Source organism: Chiloscyllium punctatum, chromosome 5 (genome assembly GCF_047496795.1).
Source record: "Chiloscyllium punctatum isolate Juve2018m chromosome 5, sChiPun1.3, whole genome shotgun sequence".
Classification (NCBI taxonomy): domain Eukaryota; kingdom Metazoa; phylum Chordata; class Chondrichthyes; order Orectolobiformes; family Hemiscylliidae; genus Chiloscyllium; species Chiloscyllium punctatum.
This window is the reverse complement of record NC_092743.1, coordinates 114,167,437-114,180,389: the sequence shown is the minus strand read 5'-3', so window position 1 is coordinate 114,180,389 and position 12,953 is coordinate 114,167,437. Positions and strand designations below refer to the sequence as shown.

The window sequence follows — 12,953 nt, the reverse complement described above, 5'->3', positions numbered from 1 at the left end:
CAACTATTCCATTGAGAATAGGCTGGGAAGTGGACTTGAATTATAAGATCAGGCATTGTTCTATTGAATAGCATGATGGTCTACATTCTATTTGTCTTCTCTGGTCCTTGTTGAATATGGATGCTAGCTTTTTGAGATTCTTAGATGAGGATTCCCAAATCCCAGCATTCCCACTTTCCCCAGTCTTTCTTCATCACGTTTCCCCCATATTAAGTTCCATCTGCCAAGGTTTTCCTGCTTAACCTGCCGAAAATCCCTCTGCAGAATTTTTGTCATTCTAACCACTTGCCTTTCCATCTATTTTTGTGTCATCTGCAAAGGTGGTTGTAGTAATTTGCTTTCCTCATCCAAGTCGTTGATCTATATTGTAAATAACATAGTCTCAGCATTGATATCTGGTAATACACTCGTGATAAGTTGCCAAAAAAGAGAATCATTGCCTACCCATAGTGCAACATTCTAGTTTTGCAATGGAAGGTTCCCTTTCTGATAGCTGTGTTTACGAAATTGTTTTATCAGACATTGAGTCTGATCATTCAATGGGTCAAAAAAAGATTATTATTCACAAGGTCATCAGTACTTGCTTATCCGAATTGCCCTGAAAAGGTTGGTGATGAGTTGCTTTCTTTAATTGTTGTAGTCATTGGGGTGTAGGGACATTCAGTGCTGTTGGGAGGGGAGTTCTGGGATTTTGACTCCGATATTGAAAGAACAATGATATCATTCAAGTCAGGACAGTGTGACTTGGAGGGGAGCTTGCAGGTGGTGATGTTCCTACGAATCTGTTGCCTTTCTTCTTAGACGCAATGGTCGTAGTTTAGAAAGTGTTTTAGAGGTAGCCTTGGCATGTTATTGCTGTGCATCTTGCAGGTAAAGACTGGATGGGGTGCTAATCAATTGGTCTACTTTGCCCTGGATGTATAGTGGGTTTTTTTTAATGTTGCGAAAGCACCCAGACAAAAATATTTCATCACACTCCTGCCTTGTGCGTTGTAGCTATGGGCAAACACTGGGGGGGATGGAAGATGAGTTCCACACTACATAATGTCTAGCTTTTGACCTGCTGTTGTAGCTGCAATATTCATAGAGCTGCATGAGTTCAGTTTCTGGTCAATAATAATCCTCAGGATGTTGATTGTTGGGTATTTGTTGTTGGTAATGCCATTGAATGTGATCATTTGAGATGGTCATTCCTCAGCATGTGTGGTTGGGCTGTTATATGCCTCTGACCAGCTCAAATCTGAATGTTGTCTTGGTCTTGCTGCATGTGGACATCAGCTTTTTCAGCATCTGAGGGTATACAAATGGTATTGAATATTGCACAACCATGAGCAAGCATTCCCACTTTTGGCCTTTTATGATTAAGGAAAAGTCATTGAAAAAGCTGAAGATGATTGGTCTTGGACACTACCTGAAGAGTGAGGGGTTCTTGTGGTGCTCTTAAGAGTGTTCCTACTACTGGGCCAGAGGCTGGGTTCAAAACCCATCTGTTCAGGCATGTTTTAGAACAAGTCCTGAGGCTGAGGAAGTTGACCTCCAGCAATTACAACTATCATCCATTGTGTGATGTGATTCTGACCAGTGGTAAGTTTTCCTCTTGATTCCCATTTAGTCCAGTTTTGTCCAAGTTTCTTGATGCCATACTGTTTTGATGAAGGCAGAACCCAAACAGAGTGTCATTAAGCAAAGATCGTTAGATAAGTTATACCTTTTGCAAGTGTTGCTTGATAGCACTGTGGAGATCCCCTTCCATCATTTTTTAACTGAGAGTAGGGCAGCACGGTGGCTCAGTGGTTAGCACTGCTTCCTCACAGCACCAGGGTCCAAGGTTCGATTCCAGTCTCTGTGCAAGCTCCACACAGATAGTTGCCATTCTCCCTGTGTCTGTATGAGTTTCCTCTGGGTGCTCCAGTTTCCTCCCACAGTCCAATGATGTGCAGGTTGGGTGAATTGGCCATGCTAAATTGCCCATAGGTTAGGTGCATTAGTCAGAGGGAAATGGGTCTGGGTGGGTTACTGTTCAGAGAGTCGGTGTGGAATTTGTTGGACTGAAGGGCCTGTTTCCACACTGTAGGGAATCAAATCTAATCTAGATCGATACGGTGTTAATGAGTTCAGTTGCATTTATCCTGCTTTTTGTGTTGGGATTTTGGAACTACTGATTCTTTACTACAGGATGTGATTGAGGTGAATAGTATATGTTAATTTAAGGTTAAGCTTGATTGGCGCATGGATAAAGGAGTAGAAATGTATGCTTTTGGGCTTGGAGGAGGTTTGATGTGCTGTTTATTGTGTGAAGTTATGAAATAATGCCTGTCTTAAATCTGCTAATAATTTAGAAGCACTCCATTGCAAATTATATTTCCAGGGCTATATCTGGTCATCAAATTTAATGAATCACATTGAGTCAAAAACTGTTACCCCCAATAGCTAACCAGAGACCGGATTTATCAGTTTAATTTGCGATCTATCATGAATTACCCTTTTGCTTTCCAGTCAGAAAGTCCTGAATCTTTTATTGGTTAACTTTGTGCTTTGTTAATAGTTATGAATCTGCAGATTTTGTGACCATGTTTGTGTCTTAACGGTATTTTGTCAGATTGATGTACAAGTCACTTAACACTCTGTTTTAAAATTTGCCATGCCAAAAAAAAAATTGTGCAGGAAAATTTGAGAGGTATTGTGTACTGTGGGATGTGGGACCTCTGTCTGACTGGGCCAATGTTTATTGGGTGTCTGTAACTGTCTTTGAGAAGATGGCGGTCAAATGCCGCCTTGAACTACATGTAGTCCAAGTGCTGTATGTAGACCCACAATGTTTGGAGGGAATTCCAGGATTTTGATCCAGCAATATACTTCCAAGTCAGGATGGTGAATAACTTGGAGGGGAATTTGCAGATACGGTGTTCCCATGTATCTGTTGTCATCGTCCTTCCAGATGGAAGTGGTCATGTGTTTGAAAAGTGCTGTCTAAGGACCTTTTGGTGAATTTCAGCAGTGCATCTTATAGATATTGGTGCCACTGTGTACTGAGTGTCGGTAGTGGAAGGGGTGGATGTGGTGTCAAAGAGCAAGCTGCTTTGTCATAGCCATACAGCATGGGAACAGACCCTTTCGTCCAACCTATTTGTGCTGACCAGACATCTCCATTTCAGAGTCTGTTTGCCAGCATTTGGCCTATGTCCTTTTAACCCTATTCATACACTTACCCAGATGTCTTTTAAATGTTGTATATGCCTCCATCACTTCCTTTGGCATCTCATTCAGTACGTGCACTGTCTTTTTGTGCAAAGGTTACCTTGAGGTCTTTTTAAGTCTTCCCCCACCCCCCCCTCCTCATTTTTTAAACCTATTCTCTCCCAAGTTTTGGATTCTCCCACCATAGAAAAATGACTGTGGCTGTTCATCCTATCCATGCCCCTCTGTCTCCAATGCTTCAGAGAAAAAAGCCCCAGTCTCTCTCTAACTCAAACCCTTCAGTTCTGGTAACTTGTAAGTCTTTTCTGCACCCTCAAGCTTAACAACAAGAAATGTATTAAGTATTCTAAAAGTCACCTCCCCTAATGTCCCAACTCCTATTGTCTATGTTCTGCCAAATGTCACCACGACTATGCTTGAAGGAACTATGCAACTGCACTCTTGGGTCTCTTTGTTTTGTAGCACTCCCCAGAGCTCTACCATTAAGTGTATAAGTCATGCCCTGGTTTGCCTTACCAAAATGCACCACTCATTTACCTAAATTAAACTACATCTGCAATTCCTGGGTCTGTTGGCCCATCTGATCAAGATTCCAATATACTGAGATAATCTTCTTCACTGCCCACTACACCACCTATTTTGGTATCATCTGCCACCTTACTAACCATGCCTCCTATGTTCACATTCAAAGCATTTATATAAATGACAAAAAGCAGTGGGTCCAGCACTTACCTTTGTGGCACACCCCTGGTCACAGTCTGTAGTCTGAGAAACCATCTTCTGTCTCCTATCTTCAAGCCAATTTTGTATCCAGTTGGCTAATTTCCTCTGGAACCCATGTGATTAATCTTACTAACAGTCGACCATGTGAACCATGTCAAATGCTTTGCTGAAGACTGTATAGATGGTGTCTATACGTCTACATTCATCACTTCTCTTTGTCACCTCTTCAAAACCTCAATCAAGTTAGTGAAGCACAATTTCACCCACACACAGCATATTGACTCTCCCTAATCAGTCCTTGACTTTCTGAATGCATGTAAATCCTGTCCCTCAGAATAGTCTCCAACTTATCCATCACTCACGTAAACCTGGTCAAGCTTTTGGAGTGTTGTTGGAGCTACAGTCATCAAGGCAAGTGGAGTGTGTACATCACACTCATGACTGATGCCTTGTTGATAGTGGACAGGTTTTGAGGATTCAGGAAGCAAGCTACTCCTTGCAGAATATCTAGTTTTTGGTCTGTTGTGGCAACTGAATTTGTATGGCGTATCAGTTGAGTTTATGGTTAAAGGTAACCTACAGGATATTAATCATGAGAGTTTAGTAATGATACTGCCATTGAATGTCCAGAACAGTGTGTGGGTTGTCTCTTATTGGAGATGGCTATCGCCTGATATTTGTGTGGCACAAATATTGCCATTTTCCACCCCAAACCTGGATCTTGTCTAGCTCTTCTTGTATTTGGACATGGACTGCTTCATTATCTGAGGAGTCACAAATGGTGCTGGACATTATGGTTATTGGCAAACATCCCCATGTAACGCCTTTTATGATAGTGAGAAGGTGGTTGGGAGTAGGACACTACCCTGAGGAACTCCAGAAGAGATGGCAGACCTGCAACAACCGCAACCATTTTCCTGCATGCTGTGTATGACTCCAACCAGTAAAGAGTTTTCTCTTTGATTCCCATTGGTCCCAGCTTTGCTAGGGCTCCTTGATGCCACATTCGGTCAAATGTGGCTTTCATATCAAGACCTGTCACTCTTGCCTTGCCTCTGGAATTCAATTCTTTTTGTTCATTTTTGAAACAAGGATGTAATGGGATCGGGAGCAAAACCCCCAAACTGGGTGTCACCTTTATAGCATTGTGTGTGATGTTTTGTCATATTAATGTTGTTTGAGAGTAGATAGAGGCAGTAATTGACCTTGTTAGATTTGGACTGATTTTTATGTGCAGGACACAGCTGGGCAATTTTCTGCATTGTTGTGTAGATGCCAATGTTGTCACTACATAACGGGGGAACAACTTGGCTAAGCGTGGCAAGTTCTGGAGCACAAATCCTTTGTACTGTTGGCAGCAAAATGGCTAAGTGGCTAGCACTGTTGCCTCAGCGCCAGGGACCTGGTGTCAATTCCAGCCTTGAGTATCTGTATGGAGTTGCACATTCTCCCCATGCTTGCATGGGTTTCTGCCAGATGCTCTAGTTTTCTACCACAGTTTGCTCCAGTTTCCTGCCCATTCACAGATGTGAAGATTAGGTGGCTTGGCCATGTTAAATTGACCGTAGTATCAAGGGATGTGTCGGCTGGGTAAATTAGTCACCCTAAACATAGGGTTACTGAGATATAGGGTAGAGAACTGGGTTTGGATGGGATGGTATTCGGAGGATTGGTGTACACTCAACGAGCTGAATGGCCTCCTCCTGCATTGTTAGGAGTGTGATTCTACAGACAGAAGGGCCTGTAGCCTTTTCAGTATCCAGTACCTCCAACTGTTTCTTGGTATGACATGGAGTGAATTGAATTGGCTGAAGACTGTGATGCTTGGGACCTCTGGAGTAGGCGACAATGGATCATCTGCTCAGCACTTCTAGTTATTCTGCCCCTATCTCTGCACCAGAAGATCTGACTTCAAGTTCCATTTTTTTTCAGATATATAATAGTACTTCTGAACAGGTTGATCAAATAACTGCAGGAATTTGATTGTGCTTTACTGTCCCACTACTGACTGACTTAATTGACTTTCTGTCTTCAGTAGACTGTCCAAAACTGCTTTGTATAGGATTCCATTACAGTGACCTATTACTAGGGATTCCGCTGAGATTTCCTGTTTGGTGATTGCAACTGTGAAGCTCTGCAGATATTCTGGAGAAATGTCCGATGTCATTTGATTTTTTTAAAAAAAACTTTTTCCCCTGGGAATTTTTCACATATGCACATATGAGGCAGTAGTACTAATTATTAACCTCCTGTGCCACCCACTTATACAGAAATTTTCACTCCCAGCTAACTTTGAATCAAACCGAAGCATCTGACTGTTTGAAATCCTCATAAGAATTTGAGTTGAAAGTTGGCTATTTGTTATAGGCATGGCTTCCAGTTATTGCAAATGTTGTTCATTAGTTAATTGTATTCAGTCATACTTTAATCAAAATGAAAGGAATTACAAAATTAAAAATCAATTTTTAAAAAAATGATTAATCAATTAATACGTATTCTCATCTATTTTGAGAAAATTAGATTGCATTTAAGTGGCATACATTGAAACGTTGTTCAATTCTGAAAATCATGGTTAATCATATAGAATTGACTTAAAGGTTTAAAAGCAAATTGTTTTAGCACAGACACCAAATAGCAAGACTTTGAAGAAGAACTCATTTAAGCCAAGACAAAGAAGGTTCTCATTTAAATCATAGCTGCAGGGCATTCCAAAGCACATTATAAAGAATGATTGATCATTACACGACAAGTGAATAGCCATTGTATTCATAGCCAAACCCCTCGAACAGAACTAAAACTTTAAGATCCAAAGCACACTTTTTGATGTTTGAGCAATTAAGAATTAACAATGTTGTTGTGGATACAGAGTAGCGCACAGGCGAGATAGCACATTCTCTTATGTAAAAGAGATGAGTGAAGCATGTGAGTTTTTGCAACAGAAACAAAGTAACACACCATATTGCTGTGGTGAGATTTGAACCCATGACCCTAGAGCATCAGGCTGGGCCTCAAGATCACTAATCTTAACAACTTTTCCACCACCAACTCCCCATTGCATTTAGACCTGAACTTTGAAAAAACTCCACCTATCCAGCCTTTGTTTTCCATTTATCGCCATACTTCTGCAGGTACTGGTTTCCTCATCCACAACACCTCTATTTTCATGCTGCAGTCCCATTGCTTTCTCAACATACTGTTGCCCCTGATACTGCCCTCAGCTCTGATTCTAAGGGGCATTTTTCTATAGTCAGTGGTCATCTTAAACTGCTGTGCACTATTTCTTTCATCCTTGTCTCCAAGAACAAATAGGAGGTGCCTCTGCGACCTCCCTTCTCCAAACCCAAAGAGTACCCCTCCACTTAGACTGGCCTCAGACGCTAAATATGGATTATTTTCTAGCTTCTCTCTCGTTCCTTGGATCCTCACCTTCACTATACAACCAACACGCTGCTCCCTTACTCGTGTTTACTAAATTGCTAACCTTGTAAATTCCTGGTTTTCTCAGGTGTGGATACAGTTACTTGTGTTCTTATTTCAAATGCTGTTTTCTTCCCCTGTGAATCTGCTATCAACGCCACTCTGTCTTTGTCCAAAAATAAAATCCATTTTAAATCCCTTCCAATTCATCATCCTTGAATGTGTTGTCACCTCCAAAACCTGACTTCATCTTTCTTGGAGCTCCATGTTTGAAATCCCTTTCAGTACGTTTTCCACCCTTATAATAGTGTCAGAATTACTCTGGTGGTCTGTAAAGGCTTTAAAATAGTTGCAGTGCTGCCTTCTACTAAATTTATCCAGAATATTTAATATAATAAAATATTACAAATGGCTTCACAGGCGTGTAATCTGATTGAGAATGGTAATTCAGCCAGTTTTAGGAGGAAATAAAAGGTTGCCTGAATGATCTTTCAGAAAGAATTTTCAAAAAAACAAATGTGTAGACATTTAACAATCAAATTCCAGATATTACAGCCCGAGTGATTGAAGCTGAGTCAGTTACACTTGGGGTGACCGTACACTCTAGCCATGCAAGTAGGGAATATGCAAGGGGATGGGGTTGAATGTCGGTTGGGCTGCACGGGATTATATCGATACAAAATGTGGCTATGGACATAAGAATGAGTATTTTGAATTTCAGATATTGGTAACTCCTGTTTTCTTTTTAAAAAAAAAGAGCACACAAGCCTTCAGGGTTTGTGAGAAGGTTTAAACACATAACAAGTACTTGACAAATACTTCTGCTCTAGACATTTCAATTTGTTGGCTCGTTGATCATAAGCAAATCAAATGTTCTGTCCTTCAGAGAGTAGTATTCTAAAATTAATACAATTCCATTTTCATTTTGTTTTCAGGTGTCAAAATTTATGATTGTGTGCATATGATTTGTTTCACTTGGATTTATTTTTTTAGAAACGCTACATGGCCCAAAAAAAGCATTTAAATAGTTTAATATATTTTTTAGGCAATTTTTAAATATTATTTGTTTCCCTGACCACAGTTGCTATCTCCCTATCATGGTATAAGAGTAAAGAAATAAAATTTTAAACTCTGCATCCAGCTTTGACCATGCAAGATACCTTCACTGGAATTTCATGCACAAAAAGGCTACTAATTGGTAGTGTAGTACATGCGATGAAATGCTTAATGTTTTCATAGCTGATGTTTCAAGAAACCTGACAATCTGTGACTTAATTTTTTTTTCTCTTCCCCCCCCCCCCCCCCCCCCAAAAGCTTTGTTTAACGTTCACCTGGAAAGATGCATTCGATAAAGGATCGCTATTTGGAGGATCAGTTAAACTTTGTAAGTACTTATTTTCAGGGTTTCCCAAGAGAAATATCTTATTTTTTAAAAATCCTGGCTGAACTTTTCTCTCTCCTCAGCCACTTTTGTTTACTGTTTTATTCAATCAATCATCTTTTTCATCCTCCTTCTTTAGCCTCTAATATTCTCCCTAATTAGTTGCATCTTTGCCTGTGTACCTTCCTGTCTCCTCTTTTGCTCTTTCCTGCTAGTAGACTTTGACTCCATTGCTCCAAAAGCCCCAGAAATTGTCTCCTTTTTTTAACATTTCCCTTTCCCCTTTCCCTCCCTATTTTGTTGCTGTCGAGAAGTACTTTACCTGCACTTATTTAAATAATGTTTTATTCATGGCCGACAGTGACATTTTTTTTATTATTTTGGGATACCAAGCTCTTGATTAGATTGTTTTAAAGAATGCCATAATTCAGTCTGCAAATGTGACTCTGAGCTTCAGATTACCTCTCACTTGAATTCTCCTCCAATTTCCAACTTGAACCTTCTGTTCCAAAAAAGCTTAACATAAGCTTGATGACTAATACTTCATTAAAATAAGCACTTTGCAGCCTTTCAGAGACTAATCGTTGAACTTAACAATTTATTATCATAATCTTTGTCTCCTTTTGTTTTGGAAAATGGCTGTCAACAATTGAGGTCTCAATTTATACTGAATTTAAGGCCATTTTTTTTTTATTTCTTGCCCAATTGCCATGTAATTTTTCACTTGCGTTATCATACTTTTTTTTAAAATCATTTAATTACTCTTGCTTTCATTTTACTGAAAACCTTTATTTGTCCACCCCTCCTTCAGTGCATCTTTATTTGTTTAGAACCTGTTATAGATCCGATTTTATCCAGTTCTGAACTGTTCACACTTACTTTCTCCTCCCATGCCTTCACACCTGTTTATTTCCCATAATTTCTGTTCTGTCATTGGATTACCAGGTTATGCAGTGTTTTGCTTCTTTATAAATAAACCATAAGCATTTTGACTTGTAACTAATATCTCCAGCACTGAAAATATGCTTTGACAAGTTGTGGAGTCTGTTTTTGTCAGATTTTCGTGACTTGTGTAGAATTTAAAATGTTGAATTTTGTTTATTTTGCTTTATCTCTTCCTGAATTCTATCTTTATTTCCTTTCACTTTCTTTTGTACCTTTTTTGACATTGCATTAACTATTCCTAGGATAACTCCATCTGCCACTTCTCAGCCCATTGGCCCATCTGGTCCAGATCCTGTTGTAATCTGAGGTAACCCTCTTCTTGTAAGACACATAATTTATAGCAAAAGTTTACAGTGTGATGACATTTCAGCACTCCACACCAGCATCCCCCACAATGACAGCATCGTGGCAACAGCCTCAGTACTCAACACCAACAACTGCCAATCTCCAAACACCGTCCTACAACTCATCCGCTTTATCCTCGATCACAATGTCTTCACCTTTGACAACCAGACATTGAACAGCCATGGGGACCAAATTTGCACCACAATATGCCAATTTTCATGCACAGGTTCGAACAAGAACTTCTTCTCGACGCAGGACCTCCAACCAGCATTATACACCAGGTACATTGACAACATGTTCTTCTTCTGGACCCATGGCAAGGAGTCACTGATAAAACTACACAAGTTTCATCCCACCATCAAACTCACCATGGACTACTCTTGACTATCTGTCTCATTCTTGGACACACGCCTCTCCATCAAGGATGGGCATCTCAGCACCACACTCTGCTGCAAATCCACAGACAACCTCACAATGTTGCATGTCTCCAGCTTCCACCCAGAACATTAAAACAGCCAGCCCCAATGGACAAGCCCAACGCATACATTGGATCTGTTCCGATGAGGAGGACTGGCACCTGGAAGTACTCAGGGATGCCCTCATAAGGACAGGGTACAATGCTCAATTCATGGACTGCCAGTTCTGACGTGCCACAGCTACAAACTCTCATGACCTCCTCAGGAGACAGACACGTGCTGCAACCGACAGGGTACCCTTCGTTGTCGAGTACTTCCCAGGAGCTGAAAAACTATGCCATGTTGTTCGCGTCCTGCAGCACATTATCAATGAGGAGGAGGACCTCGCCAAGACCTTCTCCACACCTCCACTGCTTGCCTTTAACAACCGCCAAATCTCCAACAGATCATTGTTTGTAGCAAGCTGCTCGGCTTTCAGGACAACTCCATACAACCCTGTCATGGTAGGCGCTGCAAGACGTGTCAGTGTGGACATGCATACCACCATTACACGTGGGGATACCTCCCACCATGTACGTGGCAGGTACTCATGTGACTCAGCCAACGTTGTTTATCTTATACGTTGCAGGCAAGGATATCCTGAGGCATGGTACATTTGGGAGACTGAGCAAAGGCTATGGCAACAGATGCATGAGTACCGCACAATAATCAACAGACAGGAGTGTTCCCTCCCAGTTGGGGAACACTTCAGCAGTCCAGGACATTCGACCTCGGACCTTCGGGTGACCATCCTCCAAGGCAGACTTGGAGACAGGCAGCAGGGAAAAGTGGCCGAGCAGAGGCCAATAGCTAAGTTCCATACCCATAGGGAAAGCCTCAACCAGGACTTTGGGTTCATGTTACACTACAGGTGACCACCATTGCATTGCACGCACACTTGCGCGCGCGTGTGCTCCTACACGCGCACAACCCCTCACCCCAGATACACACGCGTGCACGCAAACCCACATGCACATGTATACATATGTTTGTGGGGTGAATATATACTTGCAGAGTTGCATTGTACTTTGCTCAAAACTGCATGAGTTCACGTAAGACTCTGTTAACTCACCTTTTAGATTACAACCAGTCTAAACATTATGGCACAGACAGAGAACACAGGGCTAACACCAATTGTTACATTTAATCTGATAATGTAACTTTTGTGATTTACACATGAAAGAAGTGAAACTATCATGGTATTCGAACAGATGAAAAACTCAACAAATAATCAAGGTATTTTTCAATGTATAATTTCAGTTACGTCACACTGTAAACTTTTGCTATAACCTCTGTGTCTTAAAATTGTGTCCTCCACATCCACCTGATGGAGCGGCGCTCCGAAAGCTAGTGCTTCCAGTTAAATCTGTTGGACTATAACCTGGTGTTGTGATTTTTAATCTAAAACGATAAAGCTTTATTTCATGTTTCATCAAAAAAAAATTCCATTTTCTGCTCCTTTATGAAGAAGTAAGACCTCTTGACAAAGGAAAGAAACACAACTATCTGTGAGACCTTTTGTGTGGGCAACAATTGGAGATAATGCACCATGTGGGAAATATTTTTTTCATACCTTTACTGAATGATTGACAAAAACTATTCTGTTATGGAGATAGGGTGCAGTCGAGAATTTATTCACTGACTTTAAGAACAGCCAATTATGATTGTGTCTCAAAGGCGTTAAATATCATGGGCATAAAGCAGGTCTTTCTCCAGAAAGCTAATCACTCTTGCATTTTCAAGCTAAAGGTTAGCTATTATCAAAATAATTTTTCTTTTTATTTGTATGGCATGTGGACATGGCTGGCAGGGCTGGCATTTTCTTTTGCCTTTGTACTGAATGCCTTCCTATGGCATTTCAGAAGGCATTTAAGAATCAAACACACTGCTGTGGGCAAGGGTAGCAGATTTCCTTCCCTAAAAAGATATCAGTAAACTAAGTGGATTTTTATAACAATTGACAATGGTTACGTTATTACTATTTGATCAGGCTTTTAAAATTCAGATTATTGAATCAAATTTCACTAGTTGCTATGATGGAATTCAAACCTATGTCCCTCGAATGTTAGGAGAAAGTGAGGACTGCAGATGCTGGAGATCAGAGCTGAAAAATGTGTTGCTGGAAAAGTGCAGCAGGTCAGGCAGCATCCAAGGAGCAAGAGAATCGACATTTTGGACATAAGCCCTCCTTCAGAAGAAGGACTTATGCCTGAAATGTCGATTCCCTAGAATGTTAGCCTGGAGTTCTGAATTACCACTACACAGCCACCTTCCCCAACTAGTTGATTTGTATTTGGGGGAAAAAACTTCAAAAGTGAAGGGAGATGCAAATCTGGTATGTTAAGCAAATTTGGCACAAATTCTTGTGACCATTGAAGTTAAAATTCATCCCCATATATTTATTATGAATATGTTGTGCTTTACTGAAATCTTTGTGTCACCATTGAGTTGGTGCATTACTGATACTGAATCTTAACTGAACAGGGACA

At 40.6% G+C, this 12,953-nt stretch overlaps 1 protein-coding gene across 4 annotated transcripts in view; it reads left to right on the top strand.

Annotated features, from left to right (window-relative positions):
• The window catches only part of pdcd6ip (programmed cell death 6 interacting protein), a 102,125-nt gene that overhangs the window by 23,712 nt on the left and 65,460 nt on the right, over positions 1-12,953 (top strand). For all 4 annotated transcript variants that reach the window (XM_072571106.1, XM_072571103.1, XM_072571105.1 and 1 more), the window contains exon 3: positions 8,653-8,722. In XM_072571106.1, the coding sequence (XP_072427207.1) occupies positions 8,653-8,722 (70 nt within the window). The remainder of the gene's footprint in view (positions 1-8,652; positions 8,723-12,953) is intronic.